This window comes from Harpia harpyja, chromosome 8 (assembly GCF_026419915.1).
Source record: "Harpia harpyja isolate bHarHar1 chromosome 8, bHarHar1 primary haplotype, whole genome shotgun sequence".
NCBI lineage: Eukaryota > Metazoa > Chordata > Aves > Accipitriformes > Accipitridae > Harpia > Harpia harpyja.
The window spans coordinates 11,608,902-11,633,408 of NC_068947.1; the positions used below are offsets into that span (position 1 = coordinate 11,608,902).

Below are 24,507 nucleotides of genomic sequence, written 5' to 3' on the forward strand. Positions count from 1 at the left end.
TGTTCCTTCCTGCTCATACTCCAACAGAGTTTTTAGCTTTCACTTACTAGTATAAGGCTCTGGAGAACCAGAAATGCAACAGTGTAAAGGCTAAAAAGCAACAAAACCTAAGCTCATGAAAGTATCTGTGCTACATTTTCCTAAATGAGAACTGTGCTTTGAAAATTTTAAGTCAGGTATCACACTCCACAGTATTACAACTTGCAAATCCTGAGAACCATTCTAGGTGTTTCCTGACCACACAGTTTACTGAACCTGAAGGTGACAGGCTCAAACCATCGTTCACAGCTTTTTATCCCACCGAATCCCCAATGACTTTGCCCTGTCACTCTAAACGTTTTGCTCAATCCTAGCCTGTGCTGGTTATATTCAGAAGTCCTGAAACAGAGAGTCAGGAAGGAGAGAGGAGAATCTTTTCTCACAGGTTTAAGCCTGATGTGACACGTTAATGACAGCAGCTGCTAGAGTCTGTAGCTCTTTTGAGTGCTTCTAGGTAATCTTAGTAGAGGGCACCAGAGTTAAAAAAGCCTTGGAGTTTTAAGCTAAATTACGAAGCTTATAAGGCACAGTTAGACACTTCTTCTGCGATGTAACATGAAACCATGGCAGGGCAACACGGGAGAGTCTATCCTGCTTTTGACTGACTTGGACATCAAGGAGAGGCTTCAGCTATCAGCACTTATAGCCTATGCCTCTGAACTACGAACAGCTGCAGTCGGCTAGGATTTTACAAGCCTTTCCTTGATACAGACAATCAGTCCTCAAGGCACATTCTCCTTTGGATGGCATAATGCAAGAAACATACTGAAAGGCATAAAATCAGAAAGATAAAAAACCAACTCCCTCAACACTTAAGCAATGCTGAAACGAAACTTCACTGGAGCCTCAGCTGGTCCCAGCCAGATCAAAGCACAAGATGGTTGTGAAATGCTGGGTAACATCAGAACAGCATTTTCATCCTGAATCATGAAAATGATGGGCATATACAATGATGAAGCAGAAAGGATTATAATACACATCCTTACCATACACTAGATTAGAATTCTGTTGCTTCAACTCCTGGACAATATCCACCACCATTGCAAGAAACGATGTGTCTCTTGTATATCCTTTGGGAAAAAAAAAAAGACACTTTTGAAGTCTGTTTTCATGAACGCTTTTTTTTTTTTACATTTTGGATAGGATTGCTGCATACTTCTCACTCTTTGGAACAATGCATTTTTTAGAACAAAGGCGTCTTAGTATTTCATTCAGGAATAACAGATGGAAGATAAATTCAAACAGTGTTTGCACGACTACAAATATAACCTTAAAAATCCATTTACTAATGGATACTATATATAAAGGGCTCGTACAACTTCAAAATGCTTGAACATATATACAAAAAGGTCAGGCTGAAAGGAAAAAACACTCCTTTTCTTCAAAACAGCAGTCTGAATCAGTACTATTCATCATGTAGTAAATAAGAAATATTTTAAATTCCACGTACTTTTCTCATACTCTGATTTGAAGCAGGTTTTTTATTATTATTAATGTTGGTGCTGATACACTCCAATACATTAATGCAATGGAGAATTAATCTTGAGGATTTTAGAGCAACGGCCAATACACCAATAAAATTCTATTTTTAGGCTTAGCAGTGAAATAAGCTGGAAATAAGTTTTATTATACCTCAAGGCCCTGATCACAATGCTAGCACCACAATATTCTTATTTAATCATTTATTATTTTATAGATGTTTCTTTATTTATATATTTATTTTATGTATTAACTTTATTTACAACAGTTATTAATTAATAATTTGATTTTAATTCATTTAATAGTATTATTTTTAGCAAGGTGGCTTCTTCAAACTTTCAGCTTGGAAATATCCACTCTACTAAAATATTTAAAAATAAATTTTGGAGATTATTTTTTTTACTTGCAAAATTGATCGATTCTGAGATATTGCAGAGAAATGGAAAAAGCTTCCAAGGTTTTTGGCCAAAATGCTTTGTCTTACATCTATGAAATGCTGATAATCAGTCAAAAAAGCCAAGTAAAGATTTTTGTTTAAAATGACCTGTGATGGCAGACTGGCTGAAAAAAAATACAGAGTATGATTAACATTATTGACAGAGGTGTTTCAAAAAATTTAACACTAAATTGGATTTTATCTCTTACCTTGAGTCTTTCACTGTAAATGAAACAAATATATGAAGATCTACAAGTAACTAACAGTCACAAAAGTTAACAAAGTGTTATTTTGTAAAATCAGCCTAAAGATAATAATTTTTATCTCAGCCAAGATATCTACAGTCATCAGACATAAAACTACAGTCAAATCCCATCTGCTGACTAATTTGTTTTCAGTGTTTGAATAATCATATCCAGGCTGTTGGAGGTATAAAGTACAGTTGTGCACTATAGTGAATGGCTGTTCCTGTTTGAAGAGAAAAATCTGTCTTTTGGCCCTGAACGAAAAAAACTGAACTTTAAGTTCGGCCACAGCCCAGCTGAACACTAAAACACTGAGAGTGTTATCAGATCTTAAGAAATTAGTGCCATTTCTACCCATGCCTTCTTTTTGTCCATACTGAAAATGGCTACTCCAAACAAGATTTTTAAACATGAACACCACACTGACCCATCTACCCACAAATCCTATTTTAAAAGGCTTATTAATAAATATTCCTTTTTTCTCCAAAAATTTCTTTCTGCTGAAGATTTCTGTTTTTCCTTCTACCATTTTTAATTTCTTACATCTGTTCTGCCAGTACAAGACAATGACAAGAAAGGAGTTGGGGTCTCTTCCAAGAGTTGCAAGTAAAATAAAAAAGGAACATTTCAGCTAAAAGAATACTCAAACATTACTTAATAATTTTGCATACTAACATCTCCTGAAAACTCCCACAATACAGTGTGCTTTTCCTGGAAATGTCCTCTATGTGAGTTCTTTCAAGGAAAGAAAGGGCGTTTGTCTATTTCTCAATCACAAAGAACCCATTTATGCCGAAATTAATTTCTTAACCTTAGTTCAGTCTATATTCTATTTAGCCTCCTTTACTTTGGAGATATTCCCTGAAAAAGAACTGACCATAACTCTTCAGACATGCCATACCCTTCAAGCCAGAATGACTGCTTTGAGGTTATAATCCATACACTTAATGTCTCCAGTTTTCCCTGTGTATAAAGCACTTTCCTTCATGTGGAAGGCATGAAGTCAATCAAATCTGGCAATATATTTCTGTTTACCTTTAAAAAGTGACTGTTCACTGCTATAAAAAATTTATACTGTAATCTAAACCAGATGCATAGCTCTTACTGAGGTGAAACCTGATCAGTAACTTACATTTGAGAAAGAGGAATTGGATGAGGAGCAGTTTTTAATAAAAACAGCACAGAAAATCTCTGCTTTCTATAAAGCATGCTACAAGTAGTTCTTTGCCTGTATTTATAAACACTTTGCACCTAGTGGCAAGCAAAGGAAAACACTGCACCATCATTATGTCCTGCAGAACTGTACCTACTCAGAGGACCTACATAGGAACAAGAGCAAAAAATCAAGAGATATGACAAAGACAAAACCAAAATCCAACCCTGCTTATACTGTGCTCTGTATCCAAAGCACTACCCCTTAAAGATCAAGTAGAAAAAACAAGGACAGACAACTGTGTATAAAATCATGCTATAGTACCACAGAGTGCCAGTACTGCTAATTTAGGAGAAAGGGTTAAACTCATGTCTTCATAATAAATTTAAAAACAATACTCTGACATTCCTCATCCTTTTTTTAGTAGAGGCACTCCCAAAACATTAATTAAGTCTGTACATGACTGGCCTGTACAAGTCTGTAAACTATACAAGGGGATCAATTTACCCACCCAATTACAACCTTCAGGCTGGAGAACACTGGCTGTTTCAAACTAAACAGCATGAGCAGTTGAGACTATAATATACAGATGAAATTGCATGAGGAATCAAAGGAGGGAAAATGTAATTGCTTGGTTTGGAATAAGGAGGGATATGGTTTATATTTATGTACTTTTGTTTACATCTCATGGGAACTCCAAGGAACAAGCTCTTCTTACCTGTGAGTACATAATCATACCGGTTGACTTCATTCAGCTTAAGTCCGTCGTACAGTTCATGAAGCTCATCTGAATTTAACACCTGACCCTTCCAGTGGGCATAACCTGCAAAGTAAATGCCAGATAATTTTTTAAGAGCTACATTTTCTATTTAGGATCACACAGATTATATACTTGGAAGGACTGTATCAGATATTAGCACCAGAAAGCATTTCCACCTCCTCTTCTGTAAAATGCTGTTGCTGAATGAAAGCTGCTGTCAGCTGAACAGTTAACATGCTCAACTTCTTAGCACCTCTATTTCCCACAGGAACTAGAGTGACTACACTGGAGTTTGAGACTGTCCATTTATCAGCAAATTAAGCAGAGCACACACACGCTCCTGCAGGTTTTCCCATGGAGCCTATACAACTATCCCTGCCCTGTGTGGAGGGAGACAAACGTATGTTCCAGGCTTCACTGGAGGAGGGTGTCAGTATAATCTATTTTTGTTATTTTATACTATAAAAAAAAGAAAAAGATTGAGAGCTAGATGACACGCTTAAACAGGCTTGTGGGTCTGTCTGGACACAGGCATGCAGCACTGCTGCACCCATCAGATACAGCATTCACTGGGACCTGCATATAAGGAATAGACTGACCACAGCAGAACATTGTCATGGATGCTCTTTAAACATACAATGTCATCTGGCAGATTTCTTCCACAAATAGCACAGTTTTAATGCTGAGGATCCTGGAAGAGCCAAATGAGTATCAGAAAGACACTATAAACAGACGAATAATAGCCATACACTCTTATCCTTGAATGATCTCCAAGAATTACAAGCCAATATTCTTGGCTGAGAAGTGGATGGAAGGTGAAGTTACTTGGGAGAAGCTGACCTGATTTGAGCAAACAATGGACCAAGCTCCACGGCAGCCAATTTCAAGGTAAAAAAAATGAGCTAAACTTCCTTGACAGACTCTAAACATTTGTTGAAAAACATAAATGCACCTTGCACCTTGTCATCAAAGTCTGCCCATCTAGATGGCAGCCATCACTCCCTTGTATATAAGAATGGGGCTTCCTCCAGGATATTGGATGAAGCCCCCACAATTTAACTCTTCCAACCTCCATAAATTCACAGTTTGTTAAAAAGCTTATCCTTTTAACAACTGGAATTAGGAAAAGTGAAATGTTAAATGAGGTATCTTCTTCCACACCACCTCTGTGTGAAGACAATGGTATTTTGTTTGTTTTAACTTCTGCTCTCCGAGTTAGAAAATTCTGTGATAAAAACTGTTGGCTTTGATTATCACTCTAAACTGTGTTATTAGAGTAACTGCCAAAAGGTGCCTAGAGCCTAGGATAAGCACATTTTTCAGTTTTCCTTCTTATGAATGCAAATACACCCACAGTAGGGTGAGCAGATGGATCATTTTGTTCTACTCAGCTCACAAAGGCCTAGCCTCTAAAACACGACTCGCTGCCAGCTGGCTGGGGGATTGACTCACATCAGCCACTACATTTCTCTCCCTAGCAAATGCTTTTTAAAAAGTCTCTGTGAAGAAAGGGACAAAGTGAGGGATTCCCATTTGTTAGGGCTGTAGTTCCATTGCAGAACATAGTGATATTCAAAACGGCAACGCCTAACACATAGGCACACATCTAGCTCCAAGTATATGAGGAACCCTTGGCTACAACTAACTCAAGTATTTGGCTTATTTAACACATATGCAGATGTTTGTTCTGTCACATCTGCAGCTTCAGAGAGAAATAATCTGCCCTCTCCTCTTCCCCGAATCTCTACTTCTATTAGCACTGCAAAGCCAGTCCGTATAGAGACACAACAAGAGTCCTTTTTATTCCATTGTGCCCATCAATGAAACTGAATGCAGTTTTCACCCCGAGTCAAGGTCAGCTGGCAAAAGAGCAGTCATTCATCTTACACATGGCCGTAAGAATAACTACGATAGATTGTCCAGACAATCTAGATACTCTCGGGAGCCATTCCTACAGAGGGACCCTGCACATTCACTATTTAACTAAAAGTTCACCTTCCTATGTCAAACTGTCTTAAACGGTCAATGCACAGGGTTCATGTCACACTGATCCTCCACTGAAGGAGGGAAATAATGTTAGATATCAGCCCAGCCTTAGCTCAGGAATTGTAAGTTACCCACACGGGACAGGGACATTGAACTCTGTAGCAATGACTTCCAAGGGTATCTAGAGGATCCTTTTTAGCACCTGGTAAGACATGTAATACAACCTAAAGTCTAATCACACAATAGCTGGAGGAAAAAAGGCCCTAGGGAAGCCCCAGCTATTCAGAGAGAAGAAAAAGGGCAATGCCTTCACTGGATCTGCAGAGAACTGTGATCTCACTAGGAGTTGAATTATGTTCGAGTAAGAAGAAACAAACAAAATCAAAACTGGCAGCAAGATGGAAACCATCCTAAGCCCTCTCCCCAGGGTAACTTCATGTAACATGATGAGCAAGGGGCAAATCCCACGACCCTGCATTTATCCTACTCTCCTGGTGGAATATACAACCAAAAAGCATCTTCTGTAGAAGGACAGAAGAAAAAGCCAGTTACTCATGTTCAAAAAGGGTTTTACTAACTGAAGGATTGATACCTTGGGGTCCCAGGAAGAGGGAGAGGGACTATCTTGAAAGGGAAAAGGCAAAAAATCCAGATAGATACTGTGTGGTCAAAAAACCACTGCATAGCTCTGAACCCAAAGCTAGTTAGCAGGGAATGCCAACAGCAAGCTTAAACATTTGAGGTCCAATTGGCTTTAGGGAAAAGCATGAGTGGTTGGAGTTAAGGATGATAATGAGGAATCACTGTCTTCCCGGCTAGACATAAGAACCTGGCTGCCAATGAGTACATTTGAAGGCCCAGAGCTGCCTTGCAAGACCTAAAAGAAAGTCAGCTTCCTAGAAATGTTATCCCTATGCCTACACCACTACATGTGAGTATCTGAAAAACAGCAAGAGAAAACTTAAAATCTTCTGTTTAACTGTCCACTTACTATAACTCCTACTCTGCAGTAATATTTCCACTGTGGCTCTCCACAATACAGAAGTTCAAAGTCTCACAGTACCTGGCTGCTTGCACACATTATACAAGAACCACAGCCAAGAAAACTAAAGAATGAGTTTCAAGTTTGTACTTGGCAGAACAACAGCATCCCATGTGGAGACTACAGAGCTGGTTAGGCATGGCAGCTGGATCAAATTATTACTCTTTTATCTTGGATATTAAGGTGAGATCTTGGCTTGTATCTTCCACAGAGAAGAAAGCTGAGTCTTCCTTGTTTTGGTTACAAAACCACCAAGAAATTCCCCTCAGTGCTGGACTGAGAGAACAGAGAGAACACTGCAAATCATGATACAGCACTCCAAAACTGCACTTGGCTCAGACTGACTCCATTAGTCTCCCAGATTAGTAATAAATTTAAACATAGATGAACATAAACATTTAAACATCTTTATACCCCTTCTGCTGATCTGTGTTACAGCCTTTTATTGCAATTAAATGTTATATATTTGCTTTTAGCAGATAAGGGAATGAAAAACAGGTAAGATACAATGCTACTTGTCACTTATCCCTCTAAAATGATAAATGTATTCATTAGTCTCCAAGGAAATGCCTTGGTTCATCTGTATGAAAAAGGAAAAAAACCAAAACCACAACCAAGAGAAGCAGCTAATACTGCACCCAAGATGAATTTACATACTTTTCTTTCTTGCCTTTCTCCACTGGTACATTTTTCTCTCTTTTGGAATGTATTTATAAGCCTCTTAATTACTTTCAAACACAAAGAAAAAAGAAAAGAATAAAAATCCTAGGCATACCAGAAGAAAAAAAAAACAAAACCAAACAAAAACCCCGAACCAAACAAAAGTAAAAAACAAGCTACCATTTAAGTATAGCAAGGCATGTAAGATTTTGTTTTCTAACTCAGAACATTCTGTTCTGAGGTTTGAGTTCCTCCTGCGGTGCTCCTTGCAAAACTATTCCAAGTGGCTTCAGTAACCAAGTACTTTACATGGGAAAAAGGAAGAAAGATCTAGTGTTTAAGGCACATGATGGGCAGGCAATCTGGTCCCAGCTGTGTCACAAAATTCCAATACAAACTCTGGCAGACAACCTGTTCTAAACACATGACGTAATCTTCAGCTACCAGGAGGCCTTCAACAAAACCAGAAATACAGTACCAAATTATCCACTGGATTTTTTACAGCTCATCAGTGTGGGAGTAAAATACTACCAGTGTTAGGCATGATTGGAGATCTTTTCTTTCTGTCCCACACTGCACAGGTGTGAATGACTGCATATGGGTGGTAGACTGTGAAGAATCACATCAACGAGACATAATTATAATTTCTCATGTATTAGACCTACCAGCCAACCCAACCACCCACTACGCACCCACTAAGTGGAAGTCAAAAGTGCTTTGCTTAAAAATAAAAAGGAACAGAAAAAAAAACAGGCTATTTGTTCTGGAGCAGTTTCAAAGGTAGGATTTGGATGGAAAAGTAAGCACGTTATATGCTTACCATGTCGTGGTTTAACCCCAGCCAGCAACTAAGCACCACGCAGCCGCTCACTCACTCCCCCCCCACCCAGTGGGATGGGGGAGAAAATCGGGAAAAAGAAGCAAAACCCGCGGGTTGAGATAAGAACGGTTTAATAGAACAGAAAAGAAGAAACTAATAATGATAATGATAACACTAATAAAATGACAACAGCAATAATGAAAGGATTGGAATGTACAAATGATGCGCAGTGCAATTGCTCACCACCCGCCGACCAACACCCAGCCAGTCCCCGAGCGGCGAATCCCTGCCCCCCACTTCCCCATTCCTATACTGGATGGGACGTCCCATGGTATGGAATACACCGTTGGCCAGTTTGGGTCAGCTGTCCTGGCTGTGTCCTGTGCCAACTTCTTGTGCCCCTCCAGCTTTCTCACTGGCTGGGCATGAGAAGCTGAAAAATCCTTGACTTTAGACTAAATACTACTGAGCAACAACTGAAAACATCAGTGTTATCAACATTCTTCGCATACTGAACTCAAAACATAGCACCGTACCAGCTACTAGGAAGACAGTTAACTCTATCCCAGCTGAAACTAGGACAACCATTAACCTATCAATTAAAAACAAAAATGCAAATCACTGAAGAATTAAAAATGCACCCCCAAAAATCAATGATACAATAAAAAAAAAATCTAGATTTTTATTTTTGCACATCAGACAATGAGATGCTTCTGCAAACAATACAGTAAAATAGAATAAAAAGCACAGAATCTTTGTAGGTTGCATGACAGCTTCTTTTATTTGTACATGAAGCATGATGCCATTCAAGGGTGAGTCACTCTAATCATAAAAGTTCCTCACCAAGCAACATGACAAACTGCTCTCCCAAGGGGACTGATTTAAAGCACATTTTCCGAATTTCAGGATTATCAGAGACTAAAGAAAGCTGAATTTTCTGAGCGGGAGTCAGCAGAAATAGGCCTGTTGTATCTCACAAATTTAAAGACAGGGCAAAAAAAAGCAATAATGATTCACCCAAGAAAGCCTGTTAGTCATAAATTCTCTCTGCGTTTTACCTTTTGCTAACAAGACCAGGTTTAAAGATGGGATAGGGAAAGAAAGAACGCCATGTCCAAAATCTCACACGCTTTGCTACCTGTGCCCCTCTGGTATGTGGCATTCTTTTAAAAACTAAAGTTCACAGCTAGATTTTGAAGGAGAAATTTGCCCTTCAGCTTTAATGATGACGACAGAAAAGGTTCTCATACGATCTTGTTCTTGTAGGAAAATCAAGTTATCTTCACCCATTCATCCAGCACACGATTCCTGTGTATTGTGGCACTGCTCCAGACACAAGCCACAGCCCAGCATGGCAGTTTCTGTTCATTAATCCCTACAGTGGTACATTGATTTCCAGGTACTAGTGCAAGTTGGTGTGCAGGTACAGGTAAACGTTCAAGCTTGGAAAAGTCTTCGTGTGAGGATACCACGTGTTCCTACATGCCTCTCTCAAAGGGGAGGTGCAAAGCCACTGGGCTTAGAATCTATCCTTCAGTTTAAGAAAGGGTAGAAAGGGTTTCATGAAAAAACTGCAGTGTTAGAAAACCAGACCTGCCATAAAAAGGAGTATGTGGCCAACCTTCCTTTTCCATTCCTTCCTCTTTCAGCCAAATGACCAGTACTTCTAAATATAATCTCATTTACTCACACTTGGCAAATGCCGAACTCTTACCTAACCGTGATTTTCTTCTGAAAGCTCTGCTTCCCAAAGTCATGAAGTTGCGTGCAGCAATCTTTGGGATTTTTAACACATTTACTAAGATAATCAAGATTACAGAAAAAAAAATAATGTGACTTCTAAACATCAGGAGATAAAAAAAAAGTTCCAAATATTTTAAAGACTTGTGATCTTTGAGACATTTTTGGTTTTGGGACGTTCATTTAGGCCTTCTTATGGCAGGGGGAAAATCACTAATTTGTTATTGCTTCTACCATCTTCGTCGTCTGCCAAACCTTGAATGAAGCACTGGTAACCTTTCTTCAGCTGTGATACTGTATGGGGTTTGTGTGGCAAGGTTTTGGTAGCTGGGGTGCTACAGGGGTGGCTTCTGTGAGAAGCTGCTAGAAGCTTCCCCTGTGTCCAACAGAGCCAATACCCACTGGCTCTAAGACAGACCCGCCGTCGGCCAAGGCCGAGCCCATCAGCAACGGTGGTAGCACCTCTGGGATAACACATTTAAGAAGGGGAAAAAAACCTGTGCAACTGCAATTGCGGCCAGGAGACAGGAGGGAGAATACGTGAGAGAAACAACCCTGTAGACCCCCAGGTCAGCGAAGAAGGAGGGGGAGGAGATGCTCCAGGCGCTGGAGCAGAGATTCCCCTGCAGCCCGTGGGGAAGACCATGGTGAGGCAGGCTGTCCCCCTGCAGCCCAGGGACGTCCACGGGGGAGCAGATCTCCACCTGCAGCCCGGGGAGGACCCCATGCCGGAGCAGGTGGATGCCCCTGAAGATGATCGTGACCCTGTGGGAAGCCTGCGCTGGAGCAGGCCTCTGGCAGGACCTCTGGCCCCGTGGAGAGAGGAGCTCACGCTGGAGCACGTTTGCTGGCAGGACTTGTGACCCCATGGGGGACCCACACTGGAGCAGTCTGTGCCTGAAGGACTGCAGCCCGTGGAAGGAACCCATGTTGGAGAAGTTCATTAAGGACTGTCTCCCGTGGGAGGGACCCCACGCTGGAGCAGGGGAAGAGTGTGAGGAGTACTGCCCCTGAGGAGGAAGGGGCGGCAGAGACAACGTGTGATGAACTGACCCCAACCCCCATTTCCCATCCCCCTGCACTGCTTGGGGGGGAGGAGGTAGAGAATTCAGGAGTAAAGTTAAGCCTGGGAAGAAGGGAGGGGTGGGTTTATTTCTCATTACCCTACTCTGGTTTGATTGGTAACAAATTAAGCTATTTTCCCCACGTTGAGTGTTTTACCTGTGACGGTAATTGGGGAGTGATCTCTCCCCGTCCTTATCTTGACCCATGAGCCTTTTGTTATATTTTCTCTCCCCTGTCCAGTTGACGAGGGGGAGTGATAGAGCAGCTTTGGTGGGCACCTGGCATCCAGCCAGGGTCAACCCACCACAGATACTATTAAAAAAATAAAAATCTTCCTTCTTTTCTGTTTTAAGAACCTGGTCATCCTATTGGTAATGTAATTTTCCTACCTTCAGACACATTCAGTTTATGGTCCAATAAAACCTCTATTAAGCTCTTTTAACGCCCTATAAAGCTGATTTAATCTTGAAACTGAAAGCCAATAAACGACAGGTACTCATCCATTTTGAGTGCCGAGTTATTTCACATGCAAAAATTGCTTCATTTCTGGAAGATTACAACAGTTTTACCCAGCTATCAAAAACTAAACAACAAAAAATCCCAAACTTCAAAACTAAAGACTTTAAAAAAAAATAAGTCACATCTAAGTATCTCTTAAAAACATGAGAGAACCTTTGTACTGTGCCAAAGGGTACAAACAAAATAAGCAATTTTTTGCCTGAGCCAGGAAAGACCACGCGCCTTGTTTAATTATTACCTCTTTCGTGCCTCTCCTCAACAAGCAGAGATGGCTTTCTAGCTACCTTTGAAACATTCATTTCTTCTTCCCAGGGTGACACTAAATTCCTTCCATGATAGAAACATCTTATAACCTTCTGAAAGCTGCACGGAGGTCAACATAGTAACAGAAGACAGAGGCTTCCTGGTCTGCTCTCTGTTCCAAAAATTAGCAGTTTATTAATAACACTGCACCTGTGAGATACTAGGAAACTCTCAACTTTCGTCTTTTCTTTTTTTCTTTGTCAGAAACAATTTTTGCTCTTTTCCAAGATGTTAAAGTAAGAATCTGTTCCTGGATTATTTTTTTAAGACACCCTTAGAATTTCTTTATCCAGAGTAGATCTCCCCTCAAACAACCTGCCACCACCATGACAGTAGATGTGTCTCTATTAATCCAAAAATAGCAAGTCACTTGGACCTCCTGTATGGGTGAAAGGTATTGCTAAAATAAACATAAATTTCAGCTTTCTTTTGAAAAATAAAAGTCCTCTAGCACTGAGTGTTAGGAAGTCTGAAAGTATTATGTGAGTGCATTGTGTTCAGGGTTAGAACCCAAGTAAAAATACACCCAAATGTATTAACACCCCTCCCCCTTCCTCCCTCCAGAATGTAATTTTAGGATACTTGCTAGCCATCTGGGTGGGCACCTAAAGAGAGGAAACATTGCGTTTCAATACAAGCTCAGTATTCTTCTGTTTGGGTTGGTAATATGAGCGTCATAGGGCCATAATGCACAGAAAATAGTACTGAAGACTCCCCTGTTCACAGGCCTGCCTGTGTAGATGGCCGTATTTGTGTTACTTCACTGAGTTAATTAGATTACTGCCTAAAAAAGAAACTCACACTCTGAAGTAGCAGAACAGGACATTACCACATCATATCATGCCCTAATCCCAAATACAGACTTCTGTGAGACTTGAATCAAAACATGAATATTACATTTCTGTCCTGTATCCTGAAAATGTGACTGAAATCATAAAACCAATCTCCTTTCCACTGTCATGTGATGAGGTGAGTCACATGTTGAGTAGAGCTGAGTGATTGGAGTGGTATCTGGAGACATACATAAAATTTTACCTGTGTGGTTTGAAAACTGGACAGAGTTCACCGTATCAACTTCGAATCCCAAAACCTGTAACAGAACACAGGATTATTTATTTTACTAACACAGCTTTGTTAATATGTTATCAATATCACAAAACACAAGAAAGGATTCTCATTTCCCAGTGCATATGTAAAAATCTTGAGTGCTGTTTCAAAGTGAAAGCTGAGTCAACATACATGCAACATAAACAAACAACGCAGTACTTTACTACAGCAGCAGACATGGAACAAAAGTGACACTGGCAACAGCACCAGAAAAACAGAGCTCTGGATCCTCAGGCTAGAGTTCATCTAGGGATAAGGATGGAGAGGCTGGTCCAGTAGCAATCACTGCCTTGGCTAGTCTTTCTTGTCAAGAAAAGCAGACTAAATTTCAAGATACTAAATTAATGCAAAATACGGTGGGAGGATGCTGTTAGTATTCCAGAAAACTGATCTTTCTAAAAGGAGGACAGAAGAATCTTAAAAGGGATCAACATTATGAGCCATACTTGGATGTCACCGGCAGTTTCTTTATAACTAAAAGAGAACAGAAAGAAATCACAGAGAATTAATTTGAGGCATGATTAGGCAATCAAAAGGACAGTGCTCTTAAAAACTCAAAGTAAAAAAAGCCTAAAGCATGCTCCAAAAGCCACCTGCTACCTAACATTACCAGCAATCCAAACACTGAAATATCCATGAATTTGCCAGTGCAATCAACAAACACATTCTTGTTGCCCAAAAAGAGATAAATATCATGAAAACAAGAGCACTGAATCAGGAGAAAACTAAGGCATTGCTGTTCAAGCCATTTTTAGACATTTCTATCTGCCATGAAAGAAATTCTAATGCAACAGTGACATAACAGTCTAACATTTAATATTTGTTTCCACATTCTACTTGCTCTGAGTAAGAATTCTCCCCAAAAGATGAGCTGCTAAATATGGCTCAGTGAGTCACACCAGGAGATAATAGCAATGATGCATCGCTGTTTATGATACACTTTCAGGCAATTTGCTGGGGAGGGGGGAGTGAACAAGCGAAGCTTTTGCTAGTCATGTTTTTCACTGAGACGCACGCCTCTCCCTTTTTATCACAAAGGCAACCCCTTCACATATATTAAAAATCTCTGGGTGTATTGTGCCAGACATTAGGTTTTCCCTGTGTATGTACTTTCTCTCACACGTGAAAGTTGTTAAGTGGTAAGCCCCTTATTTCAAACCCTGGGCCGTTACAAGATGGAGTTATGTGCTGCAACAGGTAGTTCCTTCTGTCTGCAGGTACTGCATTTCTGTCATTTCACAGCTCAGAGTCAACACAGGTCTTCACAGAATAAATATCTTCTTTCAGTATATAACAAAGGTTCCTGTTCATCCCTAACCAGAAAGCAAAGTAATCTTACATTTATGATAAGACAGAAAGGTGGGTTGTCTCAGCCTGATCAAATTAAAATTAACCTAAGCTTCTACTCTCACTCCAGTTTCTTGTTTCTCCTTGGTGGATTGGATTTTATTTTAAAGACCCAGGAATTAAAGGGGTGAGAACATGGCAAGACTGTTATGACCTTAACCTTGATGTCTGCACATGATGACCTTAACCCTGATGTTTGCACATGCTCTTCCAAGAAATAAATGAGAATACTGCCTCTAACCAGACTGTCATCCCATGTTCAATTCCCCTCCCTGCAATAAACAAACCTAAGAATTTCTTATTTCCTTCAAACATCTTGGGAACAATTGTGAATTAATCCATTTCTGTGCAATATTTACATCACATCTCTCCAACTATTTAACACCTGACATTACAGAACACACTTTCTATGATTTACTAGCTAATCAGGTTTACACTTAGTGCTTTAGCGAAGAAGAGCACGCACAACTGCTTGTAGGGAGGGCAGTTCTACAACATGGATAAGCACTGTACCAGCTGATGGTCACCAGAAAGAGCAATCCTTCTTTACTGTCTCCACCAGTACTAGCTATCATTTGATTTCTCAACAAGCTTTTCTGTAGGATTAGGGATTTTTGGTTTGGTTTGGCCAGTTAATCTGCTTCAACCAACAGAAGGGAAAATACAAGGGAGGGCACATCTCTTGGAGACAGCTACGTGTCAGGTTAGCTTGGCTGGGCACTTGGTAAAAGAGAGTTTAAAGTGCTTTTGAATAGTTGAGGAAAAGTCACAGACAGCTCAAATTCAGCAAGGGACCTTGATATTCTCACTTTTTTCATCGGTGCAAAACAGGCTAAAAAGCCTTTAAAAGTCTCCATAACAATCACTTACTGGTGTTAGTCTACTTTATCACAGTTACTAATTTGCCCTAAAGTGTTGTTTTGAATAAATGTACATGACTGTAATCTAACACACCTAATTATGCCATTCTCTAGTTCAGACTCAACCCTCAAAATAAGCCCCGGTTACTCTACTTCAAGGAATTTCCTTCTATAAAGATTCTTATCAAAAAGAGAGTAATTAAAGGACATAAAATGTCATTTAAAAAACAAAGTATAATTAGAAAACATAATTAGTACTACCTTTGAAATGAGAGCTACAGATGTTGAGGTCTAGGCTTAGTATAAAGTATTAAAATAAAAAGAATTATGAAGTCAAGTTCAGCAGTATGTGTTTGCTACCAAGGCAAACTGAATTGAAAAGTCTCATGGAATTTAGTCATCAGAAGATGACCTGAAAACAGTGTATATTGAAGTGCTAAAAGCAGCTTTTGACAGCAATCATCTCTTCTAGCGCTACAGAGAAAACTGTGTCTTAAAATGAACTACACAAACCAAAATTAACAACTTGATCAATTAAAGTGGATAAGGAAATGTTATCTTCTTCCTTCAGCCAATAATTAAAGAACAGTACCAGTAACTATCATCCCTGCATATCTAAAGGACCATACATATCAGAAACAGTTTCTGGTTCACTGAATGATTAATACTTTCCCTGCTTACAAAGGGAGCTGTATTCAAAAGATGTCTTGTTAAATCTTTTTAATATATACCCATATTTTTAATTTCTTGCGCAGAGCTAACTAAAAGCACTGATTATGAGGATTTTTTTTTAATTTAATTAAGTTCTATCCAAACCAGAGGTTAAATATATCTTAAGTGAAAGTTAACTACCTAATTAGAAATACATGATTTTTGTGTGTACAGATCTAGAAAACTGAGATCAGAGCAAAATTTATTGAATCAGGCAAATCATACAAAATAAATAAATTCTGTCTCTCATATTTGTACAAAAAAGTACCAAGTATCACCCAAAATTATGCATTTAGCTGAGCATCAACCATTTTTTCAATGTTATAAAGCAGTAAGAATCAACCTTTCCTTTGGAAAATGACTAGAAAGTACAAATTCAACACAGGACTAAACTCAATTATTTATATCAAGTTTCTTGCTTGTTAATATGAAACACACTTAAATTACTTATTTTAATTCATGGATTTAAAATCCACTCCAGTTACTGATTTTTTTCTACATACAGAAACAAACCTCTTCATGTTTCTGAAGTGTGTGTGTGTATATATATATATATATATATATGCACGCCAGTTCAGTTGTCACCTCAACACCTTTCCTTATTTCATGAGCAATCAAAATGCTGTAATTCAGCAAAGACTGCATGTGAAATGGTATATAAATATAAAGTGAGATCTATACAGTGGTTTTATGGCATTCAGTCAACAGAGAACAAATTCAGGCTGGTAATGGTTTATCATAGTTCACTGAAGTACGCAGTTGTCTCTATGCTTTGCTCAAAGCATACAGCAGAAGCCACAAGTAGCACTTTGCCAGGTCCACCTATGTGACAAATGCTTTTACTGAGATACTGACAGTTTCACTTTATACTCCCTGATGTACCACTTTCCCTTTGCTTCCTGAATTTCTCTGCATATCAGTCTGCTACATTTGCAAAATGACCCAACTTTGGGTGTTAAAACTGTCATTTTTCTGTGCATGTATGCACGAACATGTTCCTTGCACCTGTGTAAATAAACTGAAGGAACTCACTCCACTGGGATTTTGCCTATGCCAGAACTAACGCCTTCAGATCGTATCTGATTAGCATGAGGACCGAGCTGACTAAAATGCACAATAGTGCTTAATTTATTGCTTCTTTATACCAGCTTGTAAACAGTCTATACCTGCGTTACTTCCCTTGCTCCCTATAGAAAGAGTCCTGTGGTGATACTCCTCCCTCTGGTTTTGGAAATGTAGGTTACAGCAGATACTCTGTAAGTGTCCAGGGCTCCAGCTGCCAGGGACACACATCATCCATGTTACCATTATCCCCTGTTTTGGACGATCTGGTCTCTTACAGGCTCTCCAGCAGAGAACAATTCCTGGTTTCCACGCTGTCCCTCTGCTGTCATTCTGTGTAAGTATCATTTGCCTACAGAACTGCAAATCCCAGGCAAATCTAAACCCATAGCCACTTCGGGTAAGGTTGATAAGCACTCTTCAAAGGAGAGATAACTGAGTTCACCCTAAATCTCTCAGCCTCCAGTCTAAGCACATGTCAATGTTCTTCTTAAGACCCAAACTAAGGTTGCCTATATCACATCATATAGTGACATTTACTGCGATTGAAGTCTCAGAGGAAAAACGGGCGATTCCAACATATTTTTTAAGTATCTTCAGGAAAAGGAGGCAGAACTGTTACATTTCTAAAAATAAATCACAAAACATCAAAACTGGAGGAGTTTTGTATTTGAAAGGCACGGCTGGCAGATCTGAATGACACACTTCAGAAAAATATTTGGAAGATTAAATCAAAATACACACAATGAAGCAGAACACATTTGAAGAAACACATACTTCAACATTGTGTGTGAGATCAAATTGGGCTTAGTTCTCCCTCACAAATACCTGAAGGGACAACCATCATCCAGTTCTCACAGCACAGAAAGCACTATCCCAGCCTTGCAAAGAGAAGGTGCATCACCCATGCAGGCACCTAGTTTACAGAACTATCAGAATGCACATCTTCAAACTAGCAAGTGCTCAAGGGAAAAATCGACACACAAGAAAGGAAGAGACTTCAAAATATATGGACAACCTCTAAAGGTGTTGGCTTTTTTGGGGACACTGGACCAACAGTCTAGTTCTCCTAAAAGCACAGAAGTAATTTAAACTTATATCCAGCCACCAAGCCACAAATAAAAAGCCAAAAAATGGATGTCCTTCAGGATTCAAATTTTAGAAGTGATACAAATTGTTTTACTAGTATAACAACCTAAAGACCTAAACAGACAGAAAATGTCCTGAGTTACATAGGTTATATATATAGCTAGATCTCGGTTCTGGTTCACCTCTGAAAATGCAACCTTTTGGACCTTGCCACTGTGTTAACACATGAATTAGAGCTTTGTTTAAAATTTACAGTCTCTCTTCCCCTCCCTTCCAGAAAACATTTCAATTATACATACACTGAAACATGCTATTTCTTCACCACAAAGAACTAGTACCTAAGATTGTTAGAAATGAAAGATTACAAACATACATTTCCTTCAAGAGGACAGCCTAAGTTGTGCCTGTTATGTAAAGGGGGGGAGGGGACTGTAAAACAACAAGAGAAAAACTATTCCACATTATGGAAAATTGTGAGTGTAGCAACAGAGAAATTAACAGGAAGATTCTGAAGCAAATGCAACATCTCAAATGCAGTTTTAATGATTGCTAAGCTTTATGTTTATATTTGTGTAATCTACAGTATGTACCAATGGTCTGGAGACAAATAAAAGTACACATTTTTACCTCCTAATCCTATTTGGTAATTCATTGTTAACACCACTTGAAATGGAAAACTCTTAACTTCAAAGATTAGCTCTGCCTCAGAGTAAATATTAATATAAATTCTCATTTAATAATTTTATTTACTCTGAGAAATGCTTAGAGCCATGTGAAAAGCTGTTGCTGAACTGTTTCTGTTTAAAATTTGTATTGCAGCTTTACTATGCTTCTGCAGGGAAAAAAGTAAATTTTCAAAAGTATCACACACTTTACAGTACTCAAGAAGTTCTCCTTTTTCCTTGCTTGTATTCAGTTGGGGGCGGGCGGGAAGTTGTGTTTTTTTGTTTGTTTGTTTTTTTAAAAAGGGGGGGGGATAAATATCTTAAATTGCCTAAGTGTGCAAGAAAAACTGTCACTTGAATTACTTGAACTTCTGAACTGAACTACATTTTATTGCTTTCCTAGGTACTAAACATTAGAGACAAACAAAAAAAAACAATTTCCAATGCGTTGCATTATATGTACATATTCAGAGAAAAAGAGGTTTAGAGGGGGCTGAGAGAGATGCTGTGGAATCACTGTCCTTGGAGGTTTTCAAGACCCAAGAGGACAAAGCCCTGAGCAACCTGGTCTGAACTTAGTGCTGACCCAGCTTTGAGCAGGAGGCTGGACTGGGGACCCCCCAAGGTCCCTTCCAGCCTGGGTCACTCCATCATTCAATGACACCGCTACATACAAAAAGCTCAGCTTTATTCGTTGTAGAACTCCATGTGTAAAAATACACAAAATATCATCACCTGCTACCCATCCTAAAGTTCTGGTTATAAGGATAGAAACCTGTGGTATGGTATGTTTACACTATTAACTATGCCAGCTTTGTCAGTAAAGATAATATGTCCTTTGCTGTAAAACGATCAGTGGACCATTTAACTAGAATGTTTGAGTTTGTACTTAATTTAGACAACCTTAGAGAACAATGACCTAGTTCTGCAAGAATGAAATTCAATTAAAATTACCTCTCTATTCTGCAACATGGTCGGTACATATTTCCCTCTTTGGGTACTGGGTTTATGCCTCCAGTGGCATTTCATTTTAAGGTTTGAAACTAAAACCACAAAGCAGTACTGCAGCTCAAGTTAAGAGGAAAAATCTGGAACAATGAGTGAAAGGCAGAGTAAGGAAAAAAAAAAAGCAGTGTGAGGAAATAAAAAAAAAAAAGATTGTATAAAAACAGACTTTGTAAACTGCATACATGTTTCTTCGATAGTATTTATGTACCCTGATACATGTCCACAGGTTGCTATCTAAATTTCATGAAACAGAGCCGACACCTCCATCCAAACTCTCCAGTTCCTTCAAAGTTCTTAATTTTGGAAAATGCTAGCTTTACCATACCAGAACACACCAAAATCAATTTCCTCAAGTGAGCCCACAAACCAAACAGTTTGTAAACCGCAAATCCAAGGAAAATATCGGAGGTTGAGGTTGCAAATCAAGCTCAGCCCACCAGATCTGAGCTACAAATGTGCCACACATGAAAATCTCACTCTATCATTTGTTCACATCTCTAAAAGGTGATTTTATCTCCAAGGGAAATGCAGTTTGACAAGAAAAGGGCACTGGCTAAGAAGAAAGAAGGAACAAGATTCTGCTAACCAGAAGAGAACCTTTCAAACTCCACTTTTGAAAGGAGGATTTGACTTTCATGCAGCTAGTTCTCCCCAAAATAAACGCAGCACTGTATTACAACGCGTAACTTCCTTGCACTTCAACTCTTCTGCTTTGTAGCAAGATACTTGCATTATAAGTAAAGTCTATGAAAAAAGGATGACTCTGTTTCAATTAATATTCAAATGATGAACCATCCAAGCTAGATGTGTCCTGTCCTTTGTGCCAACGGATGGTAACAGACTGATGAGTTAGAGCACAGTAGCACTAATTAATAAGAATACCGATAAGAAGGTTAACACAGACTAGACAAGTGAATCAAAACCATCCAGATAGAGCCTGAAAAAGCAGCACAGCGAATAATGTGCAGAATTCCAAATCAAGGATTCAGATATGTAACTCAACCGTGCTACTAATTCGTTTTCCTTTATTGGGCAAGATCAACACACAGGTAGGTTTTCAGAACCAACCACTAATTTCAGCTACTTTCCTACTTTATGACTAAATTACAATGCCTAGGAATGATTCACAAAGTCACGAAACCCAGGCAGATCTTACTGTTTTCACTTAGAAGTGATGGTCAGGCTTGTCTTTATTGCAAGCTGGCTCGGACTCTGACCTACAGTCCACTAAAATCTCTTGCCTGAGTTTGGAGTGATTGTCTCTGCAGAGAAAATGTCCTTGCAGAGAGCCTGAGAAGAAAGGAACTATGACAGATGTTAGGATGTTGTTTTAAACCAGTTCTAAAAGAGTGTATTACCCTCTTAGTGCATGCATTCATCCTCCTGGTCAAAACAAGCAGTTACTGCTACTGAAGGATTTCTCAGCTAGCTGGACTCTTGATCAAGATACATAAGTTGTAAGGCACAAGCAGATCATCACACTTTGACCTCCAAATCATTTTGTATTTCCAAACCCTTTCTAAACATTGTGCTGTTGTACTTAAAGGTACAAGGCAGGCATCTGGAGAACATGATCTATCATCCTGCTATCTTAAACAGAGCACTACTACAGATTTCAGTGACAGAAGTTGTAAAAAAAAAAAAAATGCTGTTTCAAACACTGCACATTTGCCTCCTTAAAGCATTAAAAATGTAAGTCTTCATAAAGCCCTGTGAAGTAGGTAAGTGTTATGCTCATGTGAAACCATATTATCAGTAAACGGTGACAAAGAAAGGACACCATAACTCTGCAAAGCATTGTGCCTAAAGTAGTATCACTTGAACTCAGATGTAAAAGCCAATGTCCTGTTCCTCACACACACAGTAAGAATACAGCTAGGAACAAGACGCTGGTCCTTCCCCAGCTGCCAAAGAACAGCTTGGGGAATTTATGCTGTGCAGAATCAATTATACTGCATTATATGTGCTCTATCTGTGTGCTGCCATGATCTGTACAGTACTGTGTAATACGTGTGGTCTTGTACTTTGTTTTTCAGAACACGGACTGTGCCACTGCAACAACTACAACAGACTCAAAAAACTCTTTTTCTCCACAAATTAATGGCTTTTTATGGAAGCCTTCCAATATACTCAAAACAAAATGTAGTGTTACATTTTCAAAAGTTAATGGAAGCACATACCAAGCCTAGGGGCTCTACAGAAAGGAAAAAAAAGTCCTCAGTTTCAAGAGCCAGCCAAGATTTCCAAGTAATGGGAAAGTGCTTTGATTTGTATCATTTAAAGCACACAGTAGCATTTTAAAAAACAGAAATGTATATTTAAGAGCAAATTCTACATCTCTAATATATACACACAAAATACAAATAAACACACAATTTTTTATTAAGCTTAAGAACACGTGAAGTTTATCACAACACAAACATCTTAACTGTGACTATGAATTTTAATTAACATACTTAACAATTGCCTAATTACAGTCTCTACCTCTGCCTCCACAAACACTGTTAACATAAGGAAATTCAACAACAAGGTGAGTTGGCATAAGACACTTGGAATAAATAGATCTGGGCCAAAAAAAGAAGATAAAAGGAGACAGGTATACTAACAGAGTGTATCTGGTGCCCCATGCAAGGGGAAACCACCTTAAAAGTATTAACCAGTAGCCTGCCAGAACCAAGATGTTTGTACTAAAAGCAAAACAGTTGCCCTCATCAGGACTGCACAAGGCACAGTGATTAACTTCAGAGGACCTTTATCTGAGAGTATGTCACAGCAACACAAAACCAATCAAAGGCTTGAAGGGCCCCACTACATGATTGTATTTTGTTCCAGAGGACCACCCTCCTCATCCACATTGCAATCACAGTTGGCTGTATTGCTGTTAGCAGGACACACATATGGTAGACCCTACATCAACAGGAAAATTACTCTTGTAGCAATGTAACACTGACGGATGCATCAGTCACAGGACAAGTTTTATAGCATAAAGACATACGTAAACAAAGAGGGCTACAGAGACTTAAACACACACTACTTATAAAGAATTTTCAAGAAATCTTGTGGTAAGTCCCCAAACTGCAGACTTTTAGCAGAGCATGTATATAATCCACAAGCTGAATTAGCCAGCAATACCTGTATTTGTCTCCAAAATCACCACATCACATAAACCAAAACCATTCTATCCCTTCCAGTTTTTTTAGATATATTAAAAATTAGCTTAACTGAAAGTCATTAACGGAATTAAATTAATGCCACAGTTAAAATTACCCTGTCAAACAAGGTAATTGGGGTTTTGGGGGGGGGTTTGCTAAGCGATGGCAGCAATACTTTCCAGTAATAAAGTCTGTGTATCAGGCCATGAAACACTCTATGTATCCATTGTATTACATGTGGTTTGCATGTATGTGCTGATGTTTATGTACTACAGTTTGGAAGTTTACCTTACCCAGCCACCACTGTAGTTCCAGTGAACATCATTGCTCCATTATCTTCCTTTGGACATGGAACAGAAACATATTTTAAAAGGCTGATTTTCTGTAATCAAATTAATTTGGAGGGAGAGAAAGAGAAAGGATTTCCCAGCTGCACCTTGCACCTCTCACTGTGTGCTAGCTCGTTCACTTAATTCCATGTCCTTCCATTTGATACCAAATTAAAAAACATACATTGTACTGGGTGTAGAAAATTAGAACACGAATTCAGTTTGAGAAAAGGAACTTGGGAAAAAGAAAAGGCATGTCCTGGCAATTAGTGAAGCAGGCATAATTGCTGGCGTGGGTTGATAAATCGAACTGAAACTGCTATTGACTAACCCAATCTCTTTTTTTGCTTTCTGAGCTTTTAAAAAACTGTACCAAGCATATAATGAGAACTCTGTATGTATAATATAGCTGTATTTTAGTGCAGCATTTGACAAAGCACTGCAAAGAAAAATCATTAAGATATAGGAGATACTGTGCCAGGATAAAAATACAAGAACAATTAAACTAGCTTCAGAACAGGGATGCTGGAGATACTGTTGGTGATTCATTAATCCAGAGTCAGGTACCAAATAGGCCACTTCAAATTCTGGGGTTAGAAATAGACAATTAAAAAAATACAGCAGATAATCTTGAGGGAAAAAAAAAAGTTATTTCACCAGTGACAAAGGCAGACACAGGAAACATAGAAAAGGCTATAAGAGATATAAAAGAATAGCATTTGGATAGTATCTGATACTTGTTAAAAACAAGAGAACTTTATACTCTTTAAAAAACCTACAAAATACAGTATAAGACGACTATACAAACAATGTGAACACACACAAAATCACGAATATACAAACAAACTTCCTGGTTAGAACTGCTCACCCTCACATTAAAAAAAAATTTTAAAAAATCCCTGAAAAACCACAAATCACCATGCCCTTCCT

The 24,507-nt window shown here is 39.0% G+C and overlaps 1 protein-coding gene across 1 annotated transcript in view; it reads right to left on the minus strand.

The window, feature by feature from the left end:
• PDXK (pyridoxal kinase) overlaps positions 1 to 24,507 on the minus strand; it is a 50,343-nt gene that overhangs the window by 14,785 nt on the left and 11,051 nt on the right. The window contains exons 2-4 of the mRNA XM_052794048.1: positions 13,283 to 13,337; positions 4,071 to 4,175; positions 1,026 to 1,109 (exon numbers count right to left, since the gene is read on the minus strand). Of these exons, the coding sequence (XP_052650008.1) occupies positions 1,026 to 1,109; positions 4,071 to 4,175; positions 13,283 to 13,337 (244 nt within the window). The remainder of the gene's footprint in view (positions 1 to 1,025; positions 1,110 to 4,070; positions 4,176 to 13,282; positions 13,338 to 24,507) is intronic.